The sequence below is a fragment of the Argentina anserina genome, chromosome 5 (assembly GCF_933775445.1).
Source record: "Argentina anserina chromosome 5, drPotAnse1.1, whole genome shotgun sequence".
In the NCBI taxonomy this organism is placed as follows: domain Eukaryota; kingdom Viridiplantae; phylum Streptophyta; class Magnoliopsida; order Rosales; family Rosaceae; genus Argentina; species Argentina anserina.
Window position 1 is genome coordinate 16,071,294 of NC_065876.1, and position 19,642 is coordinate 16,090,935.

A 19,642-nucleotide genomic window follows, 5' to 3' on the forward strand; every position below is an offset into this window, starting at 1 on the left:
TATTTACTGTATATGAACAAATTAAACATAAGATGTGTGAGATTCCGATCAAGAAGTAATTAGTTAATAGTATTTATCTATACTTCCAGATAAAACATTATTACACCTTTATTGTTTGTGCTAGGATGAGATACATAATTACATATGCATGCATGCGCGTGGTTATAGACTAAAATCGTAGAAGGGTGCTTAAGTTAAAGAGAACAAGTGGAGATAAGTATGATCGGCTAACCAATAATAAACGTGAGCAGATTATAGCTTTGATGGCTCGCTTAGATTCAAACATGTCACGCTCTCCCTAAGCAAGGCTTAGGTGGGAGGACCGAGTACCCCCACAAAATCCTAGACAGGCTATGAGTGTGTTGACACTGGACTGAATTGGCATTTCGTATCGATCTAGGTCTTATCTCTTTCTGTGTTTCAACCTAATTTTTTTTTATCAGTGAACGAATTTTAACATTTTGGATTAGTAATTGTCTAGCTGATCATATTGTGTTCCGCCATTTGTAAGAAGTAGGTGGTGGTGAATTTCCTCTCTTTTTCAATGGTACACATGCATGTTGTTTGTTATAACAAGATGAAAGTTAATAAGTAGGTTAATTACTAATATTTTCGCAATTTCTATTTTTTTATAATCTATATATATTTCTCAAAACCCTGTGATTTATGTATTATAGCCAAAGCTGTTTGCATGCATATTTGGAAAGAAATGGTCTAGTCCTACCTTTTCTAAATGAGTTGCTGTTTTGAGCCTTTTCTGTAGGTAAAAGACTGCAAACGACCGGCATATCCGCATCTCAGTCACAATTTGACGGATCAGTTGCAGTTTAGTTTTGATATGTATCCTTCGAAAGTTAGAAACATACATGCCTTTCAATTTTAGAGAAGGGCCGAAAATTCTTCTTGATTATTACATCAATGTCATGTTTGATTTTCCTTGATGTATTCAACTGTTTGAAAGTCCAATGCGTAGCCAACTTTTGTGACTCGGATTAGAATTAGAAGAGATGTAGAAATTGAGTTCAATTCAGTGACTTGTCAACAAGTATGCAATTTGATAAGAACAGAAAATCTTGTAGTTAATGACCTGATTAATATGAATTGAGAGGTAGAGTTGTATACTGATATAGACTAAAAATTCATCACTAACTCTTTGTAGGAAGGGTCTGTGATGAATTTGCAATTCATATATATCAGCATTAAGTCCCTAATCTAGCTACGAGTTCATTTAGCATTCTCTGAATAGATATAATGCAGTAATTGTACATATTGTTATTTAGGTACAATATCTTATTAAAAAAATCGACCAAAGAAATAATTAGAGAATAACCAAACCCTCATTCAAATTGGCATGATCGAGAGAAAGCTTAATCCTAGCTCGCTATTTTACTTGCGAAATTAAGTGATAGCGAACTCTCATAATAATATTGCGAGAACTTGATGATAAAACAATGCATGTTATACATGGACAAAAAAATCTTAATAAAAATTATCGAGTTCTCTTCTTCACGAAAAACATTATTAACAGAATGAATTCAGAACACCGTCGTGTATCCAGATTCAAAGCAGCGACGCGTATTAATAGAATTATGGAATGACCAAATTCGTAGGAAATGATCAAGTCAAGGGATCCATGGTATATTGTACACCGGACAAAGATAGGGTCCAAACCCATGCATGCATGCATGGGTTCCATGTCGCATCGCATCGCATCGGTCAATAGGATAAGGTTAACCAAGCTCCGATGTCCCGACAGTTTCCACGTGGTCTTGACGCAGACACGCTGTTGACCGCACGAGCCCTGTGTTGGTTTCCTGCCACACCCGCACGTGATTATCCTCTCTCTCTCTCTCTCGATCTACATTTACTGTCGGCATGGTAGTCTCTCTAAGTCACTGCTAGTCTGCTACTCACTGTGCCAGTGTGAACTCTTGTCCCCTTTACCAAAAATGGGGGAAATTAAGGCATCAGATGCCGGAAACCTTACCCTAGCTCTTTTACTCCTTTTTCTCTCCAATCTTCTTACATACTTCCTCTCTGTATATCCTCTAGGGTTTCACGTTCGTGTTCATTTTTAGTGTATCAGTAACAATGTCCCAACATCATTAATGTTCCCCTCTAAAACTTTTGTGCTTCATTCTTGTTTTCTGAAGTAGCAAGGCACTTTGAGTGTATGTTAATCTTGCCTTTCATCCAAAAAAAAATCATCAAATGTTTTGGCTACTGTAGAGAAAAAACGATCATTCTGTTACTAAAACTTGAATAGCCATATTGCACGATATGCAACTTAGTTTGGCATGCTGCGGTTATTTGTCTACTCTCTGGAAGCAATAATGATCCTAGCCGTTCCAAATTTGGCGGTGAAGAAGCTGTTCAATAACCTTGTGGGACTTGTTGAAAAACCTGTACGTACTCTTGTCAGTCTTGAGCGCATTGAGGGAGAGAAGAGTACATCTAGTACCTGAGAAGCTTGTAAGAAGAAGAGGGGAATACCTTTGGGGTCGAAAACAAGAACCCTCCAAGATCATCTAGAGTGCCCGATAAACAGGTTTTAAATGATCTGTTTTTGAGAAAGCTAGTAATAAATAAATAAATAAATCTAAGTCATAAACTATTACATCTTACAGCTAAAATCTTAACTACTCAGGTGCGGATCCAGATATATACGTGGGACTCATGTTCATCCAATAATTTGATAAATAAGTAACTAAGTATATGTCATATGTACATATATTATAGTTTTGGAGTTTTATTAATATCAAGCCGATCAAACATTAAATCACAATAAATATAAATCTTTAAGCTTATTTTTAATTTACTTCCAATCTTCATTAATTTCTTTAACATGTAGTTGATTTATTTTACTTAGATTGGGCATTAATTTTATTTAAGTATTTTGATCAATTAAAAAAAATTCGATAATTAACTAAACTTATGATAATTTTGATATATTGATATTTTAACATCTAATACATTATAATTAAATATTTTATGCGCTATAAATTTCTATCACTTATATCTTTAAAAAAAAATATTCAAATTCCCCGAATTATAAATTTTAAATGCGCTACTACACTTGAACTCTCATTTGATTTTCGCCATCACATTTAATTGTTTCTAATAGTCACTTTTAATGTCACTCAGGTATACAAAACTACATTGACGGGAGCACATCACCTGTGCCAAAACTCTGTGTCAAGTCTGTGCCGCCTACTAATTCGCGACATGTGTCCTGTGGAGTTAACACAATATTAACACTGTGGAGCTATAAATTTTTAATTACTTTTGAATTTCTAATTTAAAGAAAATAAAAGAAATATCTAATTATGAGTTTCTGCAAGTCTCTTCTTCTCCCCTCCTTTTGAAGATCAAAACCAAAGAATAAAACAAACGATGCCACACCAGTATCAAATCCAACCCTTCTCATCTTTTTTTATTCTTTGAATCTTTGAAACACCAGCAGTTCAGATCTAAAGAATCAATGGATCTTATCTTGGTTCTCGTTAACTTGATGGATCAGCGTGCCGTTGCGGTCGAGGACGGTCTGGAATTGGTAAAAGCTGCATTTGAAGTTGTCGTCTCGGAGGTCGGCACTCGTCACCGGACTCGGGCTCTGGTTCATGTTTGGGTCCCGGATCGAATAAAACTGTTCGTATAGTGGATGGTTCATCGTTCATGCCGGAAGAGTTGATTTCGGAGGAATTAATCGCACTTGGGTCGTTTTCACATTTTGATTTGAGTTGGGATTCTAATCTGAGGCTTCGTCTGTTCAGCAAGTGAGTTAGTTCTTCATGGTGAGTTAGACAATGAAGAAAACGTATGGGAAAATGGGTTGGATTTGGGGTTGGATTTGCGAATTAGTAGGCGGCACAGACTTGGTACATAGAGGTTTGGGACAGGTGATGTGCTCCCGCATTTGACAGTTTTCATGCATTTAATGAAGCGCTAGGGTAGAAGAATCAGCCATCTGGAAAAGAGTACCAATAATAACCTCATGCATGCACACTAGATTGAAGATCATGTAGAAAAACGCCATGATGTATAACGATACCAACAATATGATACGGTGCTTCATCCCTCCAGCCATTTAAACATGCGAAGTAGTGAGTGGCGGATTTAAGATGACTGAGGATGTTTAAAATTTTAAACAAAAAAAAAAGAAAATAGTGAAAATATGATAGTGTTAAATAGTTTTATTAATTAAAATAAAAATGGATACGACAAAAAAATTAAATTATCTAAATTTAACTCTACGAGTCGATAGTTCATCAAACTCTCTTATCACCTCATCATTATCTATAGACTCAGCATACTCTTTCTCCTATACAATCACCAAGAAACTCATCTCTCATCTTATTTCTAAGTTTATTCTTGATGATGTTCATAGCTGAAAATGCCCTTTCAGTTGTTGCCGTAGAAACATAAATAATCAAAACTAAACAAATCAATATATAAAGCATAGGAAAAAATTCAGACTTCCTTGTGAGAACCAAAGTGTGGCACAAATCATCAATGGATTCTAATTTCTGAAACTTTGGATCACGTCGCATATCTTTCTTATAATATACACACTCTGATTGAAGAGTAAACATTTCACCATCAAAAAAATCTTCAGGATAAAACTTCTTCACAAAATGTAGGCTTTTCGAACTCTATATTGCTCACCCACATGCCATTCTCAAATCGGACAACGTAATCCAGGATCACGTTGAAGAGCATTAATCCTATTTGGTAGCTCTAAAGGTTGAGAGTTGGGCAATGGAAAATGACTTGAAGGTTGTGGTTCATCATTAAAATTTGGAGAAGTAATGGAAGAAGTAGAATTCAAATTGGAACTTCCGACTCAACATCCCTTGAAAACCATGAAGTAATTTCTTTTAATCGCTTCGATTTTGGCAGAGGGTCTGACATTTTTTAGATCTTAGACTAATAACCTATAATCATTGAATACCAATGCATATATTAGACAACTACTAACATTACAACTACCAAATTGATAAATGCACATAGCAAAATTTGAAACAATTCAATATCACAACATCATGCTCATTACTGCCAATACTAATTTTCAGTTTTCACAATAGATGAAATAACTACAGTTATAAAACAAGCACATCTTCATCACTAAAGACACTAATTTCAAATCAGTAAACATTACTTTAAGAAGAAAACATCAATAAAATTTTTTACCTGCTCTGTTGCTCAGTTTGTTAGAATGTTGGATGATGAATTGATGATTCTCTATATTCTGGTCTCTGGAACTGTAAGTAAATTCTGTTAGGAAAATGAAGTAAATCAAGTAATGAATTACTAGATTTCCTATCTTGAATCACCATAAAATTAAAAAAATCAGAAAAATTTAATATTTTTACAAACTAAAAGTTGGATTTAGTGAGCTTACGAAGTTATTAGGAGGGACTAGACGAGAGGGAGTGAGAGACGATCTTAATGAGACCCTGAAACTTCTGGAAGAAGACTTAGAATGATGCAGGAACAACACCTTTGCAAAATCACCACTCACCATCACCAGTCAGTCAGTCACCAGATCAAATTGTTGATGAAGGTCGGCGCCATGCTCCTACAGTGGTGGTATGGTGGAGGACTAGATGACCATGTAGGTGGAGATAAGACAGATTACTGGTTAAATTTGTGTTTGAGGATTTTAGGGATTTAAGATTTTGGGGTCGGGGACTCGGGGTCCTTCAGGAAGAAGAAGAAGAGTTGAAGAGGGGAATTGGGTGATTTCACTTAAGGTCTATTCTATTTTAATTATTCAGTATATGGTATAATACAATGGGGAACTGAGGGTAATTTGGGGATGCTAAGTATACACACATCTAAAAAAAAATTAGTACCGGGTGTTTTTTTCCCCTATTGGCTGGGAATGCTTGAGTCCCCCCACCTAACACATGAGATCCGCCCCTGAAAGTAAGCGACTAACCTGTTGTTATGAACATAACAGTATTAACATAACATCATAAAATAAACCATAGAAAATAAAAACAAAAAGCATATAAAAGGGTCTTAGCATCAAAGGTCGACCCGAATATCATATACGGATTGAGATCCAGCATTCAACCAAACCGCAAGTGAAGGCTGGATTCCAGATGTGGTTCTTAGTTCTAACATTTAGGTCTACTTTGGTACAATTTCATTTCTAAAAAAAATTAGCTTCTACGTCGACTTTTAAAATTTATAGTGTTTGATAATTTCAAAAAAATCAGGATTTTAGAATTTATAAATCACTTATAGCAGATTTTAAAAGCAATCCGAATGTTGCTTTTATAAGCTCTTTTTACTCAAAGCTGAATAATACTCTTATTTATAATTATTATCAATATGTTAAAATAAAAATCATGTTTTTCTTGTCGTTAACCATATTTACAACAACTTTGTTTAAAATTTACCAAATAATTTATTTATTGACAACACTTGTAAAAGTAATATTTACTAAATACAAATCTGTTTTAATTCAATTTTTTTTTACAGTACAATAGAAGCAGATCTTTTTTAAAAGTTGCGGTAATACCAAACTAGTCCTTAGCCACCTCCCTAACACCTAGTCTTGGTCCGTCATATAGGACCATCGCTCGAGCTTAGCCCAACTGCATCCATTAAACATCAGCGAGCCTAGAGTAGATGGGTCCACGCCTGGAAGAACCTCCAGTCCACCCGCACTCCACCCTTTGATCCAATGTCGTTGCTCGTGGTTCTGCCGTTCTCGGCTTGTTATGCTTTTTGGGCTTCTTGCTTGTTGGGCCTAATCTATTTGACTAAGTTGGTGTCTGTGAGTGCGGTGGTCGAGGTTCAAGCGCAAAAAGATACTTGATTTTATCATTGTGACCGAAAAATTAGGGCTGGATTGGTTGATATACCAGTCTTAATTTTCCAATACCATATACCAACCAATATATATTTGGTATGAAAAATCCAGAATTTATACCAACCAATAACGTTGGTATACCAATTAAGTGGTACGGTTGGTACTCGGTTGGTAATGGGCTTGTACCAACATATTTAAGGCCCAAAAATTTAAAGCTTAATCCAAATAAGTAATATCAAATAAGTGAAATAGTAATAGAATTCGAAAGTCTTATATAACTTCAACCAAATTACCAAATATAAAGTCATAAATAGAAAGCCAAAGTCCAAATAGTCAAATTGTTAAAGTACTTATGAATTCTCAAAACAATTGAAAAAATAAATGATAGGTTTAAATGCGATATATGTTGACATGTTGTAAGGAGTGATGGTGTTACTGATAGGTCTAATCATTTGTATTTGGGAATTCGATTGAATCGATTCATTCATAATTAAATAAAAAAATTGAAGACGAGAAAAAAAGTGTACTTGAGAAAGAAACTCAGAGAGATTAGATTAAGATTAGTAGATTTATACGATTTGGATTTATTTTTCAATAAATCTACGATTGAAATTTAAAGATATATATATATTTTAATTAAATAATTTAATATAATATAAGTTAGTAGGTACGATATACCATGGTATATGGAAAATCTATACCACTTACCTACCGTATTTTTAATATTGGTATGATATACTGTACCATATACCGTGTACCGAATATTTGATATATCAATATATTTAATACAGTTGTTATACAAATTGGTTGGGATGATTTTATATATCATTGACACCCTCATGAAAAACGTCGTTTTAAGGTGTATAGATGCTAGGTTTAGTTTGGTTGTTGTTGCGCTTTTGTTTGTGTTCCTTTTTTTATTGTTTTATTAGGTCTAGGCCTTTGTTTATCGTCCTACTGTCCCGGATAGATTTCTTGACCGAAATCTTGTGAACTTCTATGTCTTGAACTGAACTCGTTGTATTTCATATTAAATGAATGAAGTAACCTTTGATAAAAATAATAAAAATGAAAACTATAACTTATGCTCCGGGGACAATCGGTTTTATGCAGTAGGGAAAAATGTTATCTGTGCCTTCAAATTTTGAAGTTTATGTGCCTAAGTGCCTTTGTTATTATTTCTTTTCAATAAAAACATAATAGCACGCGCCATGAGCTAGCGCGTAATGGCAACAATGTGTTCTTGTTTTGTATCTACGGGGTAATTGCTTGCTTGAATCGTGGTTTTACCGCACGCTTTTCCACCATTCCTCCTCAAAAACTCTCGAATCTCTCTCTTTCTCACATCATGAACTCATTCATATAAACTCAGAGGCTCAGAGCTAGCTCCAACTTCAGCAATTAACTTGCCAGACCCAATATCATATTTAATTATTTCTATTTCCTTTCCACAGTCCACAGCTCACCAACTTCTCAGAGATTTCTTTAATCCTTAAGTAACCAAATCTTCCTCTTTCTTCATTCAAAGATCGATCTAATGCTCAAGCAGACCACAGCTCAAGTTTCCGAGCTCTGCATTAGATTTCTACATCCAGCTTGTCTTAAAGTAATCCAAGCAAGCAGTAACTGAAGGGGTTTCAGCCGGCCTACGTATAGCTCGGCTTTATTTGGAAATTTGGGAGTTTGGTCTTTTTTTGGGCTCTGTTACTGTCTCTGTTGATTTGGCTGTTGGTTTTGACCAGCATAGAAGACTGTGCAGAACGACAAGAGGCAAGCACCTGTGTGAATCTGATCGAGAATATTTTGTAACTGATGAGTCTCAGACAACTCGATCGTAGACTCTGTTCGTAGTTCTAGTTGTTAGAGATATCAATATATACATAAAGAAAGCTGGCAAATAAGTGGTGGGAGAGAATAGATGTGGCGATGGCGGGGTACAATGGCAGATCAGAATATATGCAACTCTTCCGGCCTGAACTACAACTCCAGAGACCACCGCCACCTTCCATCTCTGTTCCGCCGCAGCAGCAGCAACAACAACAACCTCAACGTTCTTCCGATTCTCCGCAGCAAGATGACTCACCCGAAGGAGACCAAGAACACAAGATCGAGTCCGACACCGCCGCTACAAGTTCAGGAGGCGGCGGCGGGAGTGGCGGTGGGGGATCAGTGCGTCGTCCTAGGGGGCGTCCGGCGGGGTCAAAGAACAAGCCGAAGCCCCCGATCATCGTGACGCGCGACAGCCCCAACGCGCTCCGGTCTCACGTGCTGGAAATCTCGGCCGGGGCCGACGTGATGGAGAGCGTGTCTCACTACGCGAGGCGGAGGGGGAGGGGAGTCTGCGTGCTTAGCGGCACCGGCACCGTCACCAACGTCACGCTTCGTCAGCCGGCGGCGCCCGCTGGGAGCGTGGTTACCCTCCACGGAAGGTTCGAGATACTGTCGCTGTCAGGGACGGTGCTTCCGCCTCCGGCCCCGCCCGGCGCTGGGGGACTTTCGCTTTTCTTGTCCGGCGGGCAGGGGCAGGTGGTTGGCGGCAGCGTGGTGGGCCCGCTGCTGGCTTCGGGGCCGGTGGTCTTGATGGCTGCGTCGTTTGCGAATGCGGTGTTTGAAAGGCTGCCATTGGATGAGGAAGAAGGGGCTGGCGGTGGTGGGTTACCAGTCCAGCAACCAACGGCTTCACAGTCTTCAGGAGTCACCGGTGGCGGAGGTGGTGGTGGTGGAGGTCAGCAGCAGCAGATTGGTGAGGGAAGTAGCAGCGGGCTCTTCAATCTGGGAGGGAATATGGGGGCGGGGAGCTATCCGGCGTTTTCGGGTACTGACATGTACGGGTGGGGCAGCAGCGGAGCTACTCATCCGCGGCCTCCGTTTTAGTGGTACTTGGTTTCAATGAGAGTGAATGTTTCGTGTTTTGGAATAAGATATTCGTGCATGAGATGATCGGTCGTTGACGACAACTTAAGCAAGGTATATGCTATAAGATTCATTAAATTTCTTGGATCAAAAGGAAAATTATGTTCCTTCGTTTCATGAAATTCACCAAGGCTTGGTTTGTACTCTTCAGTCACGAGAAGAACAAGGTCAGTAAGTTGATTATAGATGAGAAGAGTTCTTTCTCATGTACTTTCTTCACTAATATCATCAGACAGTTCTTAATGCTAGTTGTATATTGTGTTAAATTGCTGATCGATGTCAAGTTTCTAGGGTTTTAAAATTTTAATCAATCATTTTTCCATGTCTCTTTGATTTCTGAAAGTCTGAGACTATTGGTGTTTCATTATCGATCATATATATAATTTCTGTAATTCAGTTTTTGTTGTTAACTTGATTGCATATGAGGAATGGTTGATCTTAAATTATGCGTGCCTATAATAAGTCAAGTAATGTATATGTAATATGAACATTTAATTCGAAAGGCATTGATGGAAACCTTGATAGAAAGTTAGATAGAAGTCGCAGAACCTAGTGGCATGAATAGGCGAATAGTGTTGTGTGTGGAACTGATCTACATGACTGTGCCAATGGACTGCATGTATAGTTTAAGACATTATTGATTTGCACGGTTGAATGACTTGAATGAGTTTAATCACATTAGTGGTAAGAATTATTTGTTCAACAAAGATCTATAGAGTTTTAAATTAATTTCACCCTCATTGGTTAAAAGAAAATCCGGGGGTGTGTGTATATATATATATATGTATATATTTGGAATTATCTCTATACTCCTCTATATATTATTCAATTCTTGCTAGCTAGTTAGAAATTACAAAATATGAAATGCTTTACGTACGTACATTTGTATATCATTTCTCTTGGATTGTGTTGACATATACGGGATTGTTTTTGTTTGTTTGTTTTTTTTCATCGCTAACTTGAGTTCACTTGAGAGACTGTCTTCTGTTTAGAAATAGTAAGTACATCTCTAATCCGATCAATTTACTGTACAACTTATTCATCGTAATATAGTTCGTTTCTAGGTTTGTTTTGAGGAACTATTTTTCTGAAAAAAAGACGGGGCCAAATTGCATGGAGACATTTAATTTGATAATCTATTCGATGTAGAGCTTATTGTATAAGCGATATATGTCGGATCAAAATAATTATACTTATAAACATAACATAACATTCCCATTTCAATAAATTCCTTTTGAAACAATACTTCAAGGAATTGAACGCTAACTAGTTGCTTAAAAGTTTTAGAAACTTTATAAACGTCCGTTTTGAAAGCTTCATGTGATCATTAAGTACGAACATATTCTTAGCTTCATGTACTTATTTAATGTCGCCTTACCCAACTCCAGATCGTTCTTTGTGTTGCATGTGGTGTGCCTCTTTACAGGTTCTTCGAGTTCATTTGATTTTCTGCTTGCCTAACATAGAAAAAAGTTATTGAGAACTATGGAAAGCCTGTTAGTACTCGCAGGTATATCTTCTGTAAAGAAAAGAAAAGGGTAATAATTTATTCAACCCTAGAAACGAAAGATGAGTTCGAGAAAACTATACAAAGAAAGCATCTGTCAATCGATCTTGCCAGTCATCTGAGTAGCAGTAATTTGCTGACTAAGCATTACAGTAAAAACTAAATGAAGAAGTTTAAATTGAACGTTCTACGTGTCGGTCAGTTGTTTAGTTAGAAACATAATTAATTACAGTAATGTGTTTGAAGGAAAAACAAATTTGCTCACTACATTCATTTATTCTTCTCTTTTAAGTTATGTTTTTCTCCACTCATATTTAAATAATAATTGTGTAATTGGACACATGACATAAATATAAAAATATAGACAAAACTTGAGAAAATAAATAGTGGTCCGTAAATTTATTTCGGTTTAAAGACAGCTAAAAATATTTACCCGTTAAAAGTAAAACATGCCTAGCTACTTGCATCTGCATGTAACGTATGAACCCTACATATTTGATTTGTCTCTCTAACTCACTTCAAATTCCCAGAAAAATGTGTAACTTCTATGTTAATTTGTTGAAACTGGGAAAGCATAGGTTTTAAAATAAGTGCAGCTAGGCCGGCCGTGAGGATATGTTTCGTTTCATCTAATGAGCACTGCATTTGCTGGGCCGCGCCTAGACCAACGTTGATTGTATTCTAGCTACAGTGTGATGAAGTGTATGAACTCGCAGTTTTACAGTAAAAGTCTCCTGGAACCTGGATCATATTTATGTAAACTTAAATGGTTGACTGTAAGGTTACTGGTTTACTACTACAGCTACTTGCGGTCAATATCAAATGATTGATATTTGCTCGAAGCAGGGAAGCTAGAAACAGCATCATAAACCCGCAATTTTACAATAAATACAGTTGTTATATCGTATATACAACCACTGTATTTGTTACGTATACCAGTGCGGGCTTGTTATGCGAGTGAATATTGACGCAAACGGCATCCAGGAGGATATAGCATTGGAGTACAAACAAAATAGCTGCTGCCACGGCAGAACTAGAAATGGAGAATGGGTAGAGCTGGTTTAAGGCATAAATTTTTTTTAATAGAAAATTAAAAAATGTATAAAGAATTTATAAAGAATATATTGTAATTAAAGAAAAATAGTGAGAAAATTGAGGAGATAATAGAAATAAATATAGATTTATTAATAGAAAATAGTAGATAAATTTGTAAAGTAAAAGAATAGAGAAAAAAATTGAAAAAGGAAAGAATTGGGAAGAATGAGAAAAAAAAGGGATGAAAAAAGAGAAAAATAAAAAGATGAGAGAATAGAAATAAATATAGATTTATTAATAAAAATAGTAAATAAAAATGTAAAGTAAAATAATTGAGAAAAAGATTGAAAAAGAAAAGAATTGAGGAGGAAAAAAAATTAGGGATGAAAAAAGAGAAATAAAATGAGGAATGTGGGAATGGAACCCATGACCAACGCTATCTAAGGGTAATTATACTTAGCCTTTAACTAATTCCACTAACTCAAATTTTAATAAGAGTAGCACATATACTTGGTAATATTTCAGCACAATTTTCGGCTGGGCTATAGTCCTACCAGCCCACTAAGTGGTTCCGCCCCTGGCTGCTGCCTGCCATCGGTTTTGTTTTGTTGTGAATTATTATTTAATTAGTTAATTAACAATACTCATCCAGAAAAAGCTAGCTAATTAAGTAGCCTCCATTTTATGTTTGTAATATTTGATATGGATGTAAAACATCACGTCTTAAACTTTTCACATTTCTCTTTTCTGTGTGTGCGTATATACCTCAAAACTCGCAATTTTTATCAAAATTAATGTGTTTTATGACTTTTATCTTTTAATCGTCTATTAAATTATTTTTCCAATTTTTATACAGGAACAAAAAAGGGTATAATGTTTTTTTCTGCACCGGACCTTTTAAAGTCTAGGACCAGCCCTGCATGCAGTTGGCCATGGTTGAACATCAAAGTTCTCACCTTGCAGATCAGTGAACACATAAACAAATCAAGTGAAGAACCACACTTTGTTGTGACCGTCTATGTACTTTTGTTGGTCTGGTCACAAAGTTAACTGCAGTTGTAATATGATCGAGTTATGTACGATCACAGTCTTATACCTATTCACAATGTAGTGATGCTCGATTTGATTGCCCTAAGGCAATATGTTCGATCGTAAATATACCAACATTGGCTGTCGCACTTACCGCTCTACATCTATATGTACCATTGTATCCTTAATTTCTCTTGTACTCCAAAATAATCATTAGAAAACCGATTTTTATAGTTGGACTGCTTTTTATTCTATGACCTTGATTGAGTAGTCTTTGACTTCAAATGAAATCGTCTAATTTCAACACTTGCACCAATTAACTTGTTCTAAAGACAAGAAAAAAAAGTTAAAAATTAGAAAGTAGACAATGTGATCGGTACTACATCGATTTTGCTCAAGTCACCAATGTGACTCTTGCTGTTACAGGATATGCATTTTGGTTTCTATCACGGAGAGTAAACCTATATATATAGGCATCCCAAATAGAATGCATAACACAACAGCATCGAGCAGTTGTCTACAGAATTAATGAGAGAGATAGCTAGACCATTTTATTAACTGCGTTTCTTTTTAATTAGAAACATTTTATTAACCGCTGAGAATAACAAATATAAGAAAATTTAAACTTGTAAACGTACATTAGGGCTAGACATTGATCGATCCACTTATTTATGACCCCAATGTCATTATTCAAATAGAAATACTATTAGGAACTCCCATCCCTGTGACCCCAGGCTTTGAGAATGGCTTCAAAAGCTCATATGGGATAACTCCTGCTCCAACTCTGTTTTTAAGGTTTGTATTGGTATTCCTCTCATCGATTGTTGCTTCTAACTTCTTCAAATTCCCATTGAACCGCTCAAATGCCACTTTTATGATAGCATTTTCAGCCCAAGATGACTCCATAATTTCCCCAATATACTCTTCATCAGGTGAATGATTCGACAACACGTCTAAAACAGCCATCACTTTGGTAGCTTGAATCTGTGAGGGGAAGCACATTAGCAATTCAGATTCTGGCTTCTTCAAAAAGTTTTGGAAGGACTCCTCAGATGGATCTTCAGTTGGCATGTTGGTTCGAGCTATTGTAGGTCGGTTTGGGAAATATCCGGCATACGTATATTGTCCAAAGTTTACTGCTGCATGATGACCAGCTGTCACCCAAATTATTGTTGTCAAAACCTGTGTAAGGTCTTCTAAGGTTTTCAGAACTGGCCACCATGGCTCGTCCTTTTTGTCAGCATGGCCTTTAGTTCTAACGTCTGTCCACCAAGTTTGGAGCTCTTGATCATTCTCAACGAGAGATGGGTCAGGATAGTAGTGGTTCACATAGTCCCTCACCCACTCCTTAATGGCATCCCATAGAATTAGACCATCATTTGCAAATGGGTAGTCTTCAATTGTTAGCTTCAAGCCGTGCTCAGCTGTGGGATCCTCAACTGCCATTCCCCTAATAATTGAAATTAAAGCAAGGAATTATACGGGGTACGTTCACAGGTATTAAGTAATAATCTAGATCCATGTATGTGTTAATTACCTTCTGATCAAATCTGCTGGCAAAGCTTCCATGTCAAAGCGCCATAACTTGTCATAAGCAGCTGAGCTGAGCTCCATGGAGTACTTGGCCGGTGAGAAGGTAGTCTCAATGATTCCACCTGCATTAATCAGGCTTTCTCGAGCCAGGGCATTGATTTCCATTGTGTACCGAAAATGAGGAAGTAGAAGTCTATAGATGGGATGCATTGCACTCATTTGGCGATTGGCAGCAATTATGTATGGCTCAGTACAGCAATGAGTCCTCAGCCTGTGAAGATATATATCAAAAGTACAAGCTAAGAAGTTAGTGTCCATGGCTTGGCTCATATTTTCTAATCCTAGTAATTGTGTTACCAATTGCTTACCAGTGGATGACGAGCTGATGATAGCCAGCATCATGAGCGCAAACATGCGCTTTAGCGATTCTCCACAGCCAGCATCCAGTGGCATCCCAGGTAGGAGTAAACACTTGCTTCCAGTGTGGCTTGTCGCCAACAGGCGGACGGGACAGTTCAATGGCAATAGGCCTCAACGTGCCCTCTCTAGTGAGGAAAAAGAGTGTCCTGGAACCATACAGTGTGGTTCCTTCGATTTCTCTCACTTTGTTCACGTAAGGCATGAGCAGATCATGATAATCCAAAACAAACATCTTCTTTCTTTTGATGGCCTGCATTTCCAATTCAAACATGTTGATTTCGGAAACAGACAATGAACAGTACGTTTCATATGAGGATTGTGACAATTAAAGAAAATATGGTCTTAGTTCTCAATTACCTCCTCGACAGTCATGCAACCTCTTATTTCGGTCTCCACTACCCCTGTGGTGATCAATGATTCAGGCGGACCGTAAATCTTTGGGTCAAGTTTGCTTCTCAATGGCCATTCCTGAGCGCATATAATTAACGAGGAAAAAGAATTTAGATTGATCACACCAAAAAGATGGCAAGATAAATAGGAAGAGTTAAAAGAGTTGTATCAGCAAAATTAAAAAAGAAGAAGAGAAAGTATATACCGTGACTAGCTCTATACTGAATGGATTAAGACCTGCTAGTGTTTGCCTAGAGAATTCTTCATCTCTAAACCAGGAAAACTTATCACCTGCACATTTCCAATGGAAGTTTAATGCACACATGGTTGTTTCTTATGGTAAAAAGGAACAAGATCTTCGTTAATTATATATTTTACAGAGAGAGAAAGTGACGGAATGAGACATACGATCAATTATTTCAGGCGTCTCAAAGAGCAAAAGATCGTCTTGACTTTCATTAATAGCCTTCACTAGTCTTGGGATGATGGATTGAAAAAGCCCAGTAGTTTTTGGCTTCGGCATTGTGACTCCTTCATCATACAGTGAATCTATGGCTGTGAAGTATGGAAACCCTAGGTTTGGATTAACAAGTGCAATCTCAAGCTGAGGAAGCAGTGCGTGCAGCACCGATTTCAGGGTCTTTGCCGCGAATGTCACTAGTTTCACCTCTGCAAAAGCTTCATCTCTTGGTACATATACATCGCTGCTTCTCTCCTCCGATAATGGATCTGCATTTATGTTACAATAGGGCACTTATTAAACATATCTTCTACAGTTTCTCAACAATGTTACATGCACGTTGAAATGGTCTAATGGTTCATCTCCAACAAGTTAGTATATATGACCTGTGGATGTATAATTTTTATGTTAGGAACCATACAAGTTAAAACGCATACAGATATATTCGTATATGTCGACAAATTACTTCTTCGCAAGAGTTTAGTAGTTAAGTACTAATCATCTAATTAGAATACAAATTCGCTCGAAGCTTTTTATATCCCAAGTCCCGGCTGACTTGGTGTGCTACCTTGTTTATTTCTAATAAGTACAATTACTAATTTACTATTTTGCTAGTATAGCTTTGTAAGTGTTTAGCAATGATTGATTTTTTTATTAATTAATAATAACTTCTTCTTTTTCAAGCAATACTTCTGACAATGCAGAATTGTTGATTTAATAATCGTAGCGCTGACATCATGATATATAAATATGTTCATACATACATAAAAAGTTAGTCATCTATCTATCTATCTGTATAGATCATATATATTTAAAGAGGTGCTCTATCATATATCCACTTTTAAATTTAAGCGAGAAATTTCTTATTTGGTTAATTTTCGATTTTATACATGCATATAACTTCTATTTCAAAATACAATTAGATTAAAATGACTGGTGTTTCAATCTTTATGCTGCAAGTAATTAACCCTTCGACGGAATTATTTCAGTACTATTATCCATGCAGTCCATAACCTAGATAGCATATAGAGCTAGCTTAAATTTCAAATGGTTAGTGGTTTTTTACCCTTTTTTGTGCGTGGCCGCCCTGTTCTGCAGCGCCTAGGGTATGGGCGCTTTTTGCCGCCGAGCACAGGTCTGGCCAATCCATCTTCGCTATCCGGATCTCCAAGATCATTGTATGTTTCATAATCATAAATCCTATCTGATGTTTTTCTTTCACCCTCTCCATTTCCTCGCAAATGTTGCAGCTCCAGTTCCCTTAGCCTCTTCAACCCACTCGGTGTCGCTGATGGTAAGTAAGACTGTTCCATATAGTTTACATTATTAATAGCCTCAGATATGTGTGTGTGTGTCTATATATATATATATATATATATATATATATATATGAAAGTAACATCGGAAAATAAAAAATAAGAAAGCTAAACGATTGACTAAACCCAATAGTACAATATCACATTGGCCTAAACTATAATGAAACCCCCTATGGGACACAGAAGCATATATAGTTCGAGCATGTTCGACTTATTGAAGTGATACAAAAATAATCAAGCCAGCTAATTGATGTTTTAATAGTAAATCAGTGATAACATACTAATACATCCCAAGGTTCGAAAAAACACTAGGCGGTAGCCGGGCAGACAGTCACCACCTAGCGCTTAAATTGCGCATATGCGGTTTTGAATTATTAAATATTTATTTATTTTTATACATGTATTTAATACTATTTATATGATTTAAATATATAATGAGTAAAAAAATGCTCAATATTAATGTTTAACAATCAAAATAGTCTCAACTCTCATCTAAAGTTCATACCATAATATTAGAAATTTAGAACAAAAGGTAAATACTTTTTTACAATCACAAATGGCCTAACCCCCAAATCCAAAAAAATGAGATTGAAAATAAAATAAAAGTCAAACCGCCTAGGACGCCTAATCACCCGACCGCTACGGATAACCGAATAGCCTAAAAACGCAACAGTGACCCGCTGCCTGTGTCTGTTTTTTAGAACACTAATATATCCCAATCTGGGCTGATGCCAATTTTTTACCAACCTAACATGTAATTTTGAGAAAGCAAAGTCAAATCTTTGGATTGATAAGATGTACGTAAGAGAACCAACCAACCAACCTTGCTGGTGAAGAAAATTCTCTTGTCTGGATTGACATGCTTGGAGTGAGCCCATGAATCACAAGGAACAATAACTGGAGAAGGATCGGGGAAGCCATTGATGTGTAAATGTATGGTCTTGATGTAAAGCTCCTCGTGGTGCTGATTTTCAAACAGAACAGCACCCACTTCTCCGAAACCAGCTGGGAGGGAGAAGGAGCTTTCGTACATCACCTCATCGTCGACTTTGCTCACTTTGTGCGCATATCCCTGGATTGTTTTCTTTTCTAATCCAGTATCTACAATAAGAACGCAGTAAAATGTATATGTTTATCACAATTCTGAGTTCTGAAAGTGAAGATCGATGTATTACGTTTACTACGTTAGTAATTTAGGATTTATCTAGAACAAAGAAAAACTGTAGTCGTCTAGGAATTTGAATTTCTTATCGTTGTAAGTAGTGCTTACTAGGGTCAAGCTCGGCGCTAACAAGCTCAAGAAGAAAGGTTCTGCCAAGCAAATCAGTAAAGATATCGAGAGGTGCTGTAATCCCAAATAGGTTGGAGAAGATGCTTCCGGCTGTTAATTTCACTGTGACCACAGCCTTCACTATAACTTCTTCCGTATTCTGGCCTAATGATGTTATAGCATTCATCAGAGATCGAGCTTCAACCTCAGTTGAAGTGGCAAGAATACGATCTTTTGTACTTGTCACGGGAAATGGAGATGACGAGGTGGAAGAGGAGGGGAGTTTCTGCAGGTGAGGATTGTTGATCATCATGATGTTTTGCTGGTCGTATAACCCAATCAGATCGAAGAGTTTGGAGATCGAGGAGGGATAAGTACAAGTAGGTTTAATCTATTTGATAGATCGAGTTGGTGCCGTGAATTTCTTCTTGGTATTGTGATGGTATATATAATACCGAGGACAGTGATCTCAAGTACTGCTTAATTTGATTCACGTGTATCGCAAGTTAAATAAAATAAGTAACTTACGCATGGAGCAAAAAAATTATTCCTACGATTGATTGTTCCGAAGAAAACAAAACAGCAAGTAAAACGTTGTGACATTATCATTTGTATGTTTTTACAGCAGCTTTTCTTCAAAGGCCGGTGTACTGATTACATGCATCACTGGACTAGTCAACTTTGATCGATCTTGAGATAGACACTGTAGCCTTAATAAGTATGATCAGATTTTTCATCTTGAGCTAGACTAAATTAGTCTGTGACCATATGAATCTAATCCGCTGCTAACTATTAAATCTTAATTGATCTAATACATGAATGTGTCAAGAAATTTATGTGTTTTGGTGCAAGAAATTTACATGACAACAAAGATTCAGTTATTTATTTTTTACTTTTTAACTTTAATATAGTTAATCTATTCTACCATGACTTATGAAACATAGTT

At 36.7% G+C, this 19,642-nt stretch overlaps 2 protein-coding genes across 2 annotated transcripts; one reads left to right on the forward strand and one right to left on the reverse strand.

Moving 5' to 3' along the window:
* Positions 1 to 8,156: 8,156 nt before the first annotated feature.
* LOC126793191 (AT-hook motif nuclear-localized protein 25-like) lies at positions 8,157 to 10,146 on the forward strand. Its single transcript, XM_050519643.1, has one exon. The coding sequence runs from the start codon at positions 8,750 to 8,752 to the stop codon at positions 9,695 to 9,697; it is 948 nt and encodes a 315-aa protein (XP_050375600.1). The 5' UTR covers positions 8,157 to 8,749; the 3' UTR covers positions 9,698 to 10,146.
* Positions 10,147 to 13,879: 3,733 nt separating this feature from the next.
* On the reverse strand, positions 13,880 to 19,079 carry LOC126793569 (linoleate 13S-lipoxygenase 2-1, chloroplastic-like). The gene is made up of 9 exons (XM_050520128.1): positions 18,697 to 19,079; positions 18,250 to 18,527; positions 17,177 to 17,414; positions 16,059 to 16,379; positions 15,856 to 15,941; positions 15,618 to 15,728; positions 15,209 to 15,510; positions 14,845 to 15,111; positions 13,880 to 14,757 (listed from the first exon to the last, which is right to left on the reverse strand). Exons 1-9 carry the CDS (start codon positions 19,007 to 19,009, stop codon positions 13,998 to 14,000), a joined length of 2,676 nt encoding a protein of 891 aa, XP_050376085.1. The 5' UTR covers positions 19,010 to 19,079; the 3' UTR covers positions 13,880 to 13,997.
* Between the last annotated feature and the right edge of the window lie 563 nt (positions 19,080 to 19,642).

Excerpts from the sequence above, each read along its gene's own strand:
- LOC126793569 (XM_050520128.1), bottom strand. The coding sequence starts at position 19,009 with ATGATGATCAACAATCCTCACCTGCAGAAACTCCCCTCCTCTTCCACC. Across the intron at positions 18,528-18,696 it reads TAGCGCCGAGCTTGACCCTA|ATACTGGATTAGAAAAGAAA; the intron begins GTAAGCACTACT and ends TTCTTATTGTAG. Across the intron at positions 14,758-14,844 it reads CCAGCAGATTTGATCAGAAG|GGGAATGGCAGTTGAGGATC; the intron begins GTAATTAACACA and ends TTCAATTATTAG.
- LOC126793191 (XM_050519643.1), top strand. The coding sequence starts at position 8,750 with ATGGCGGGGTACAATGGCAGATCAGAATATATGCAACTCTTCCGGCCT.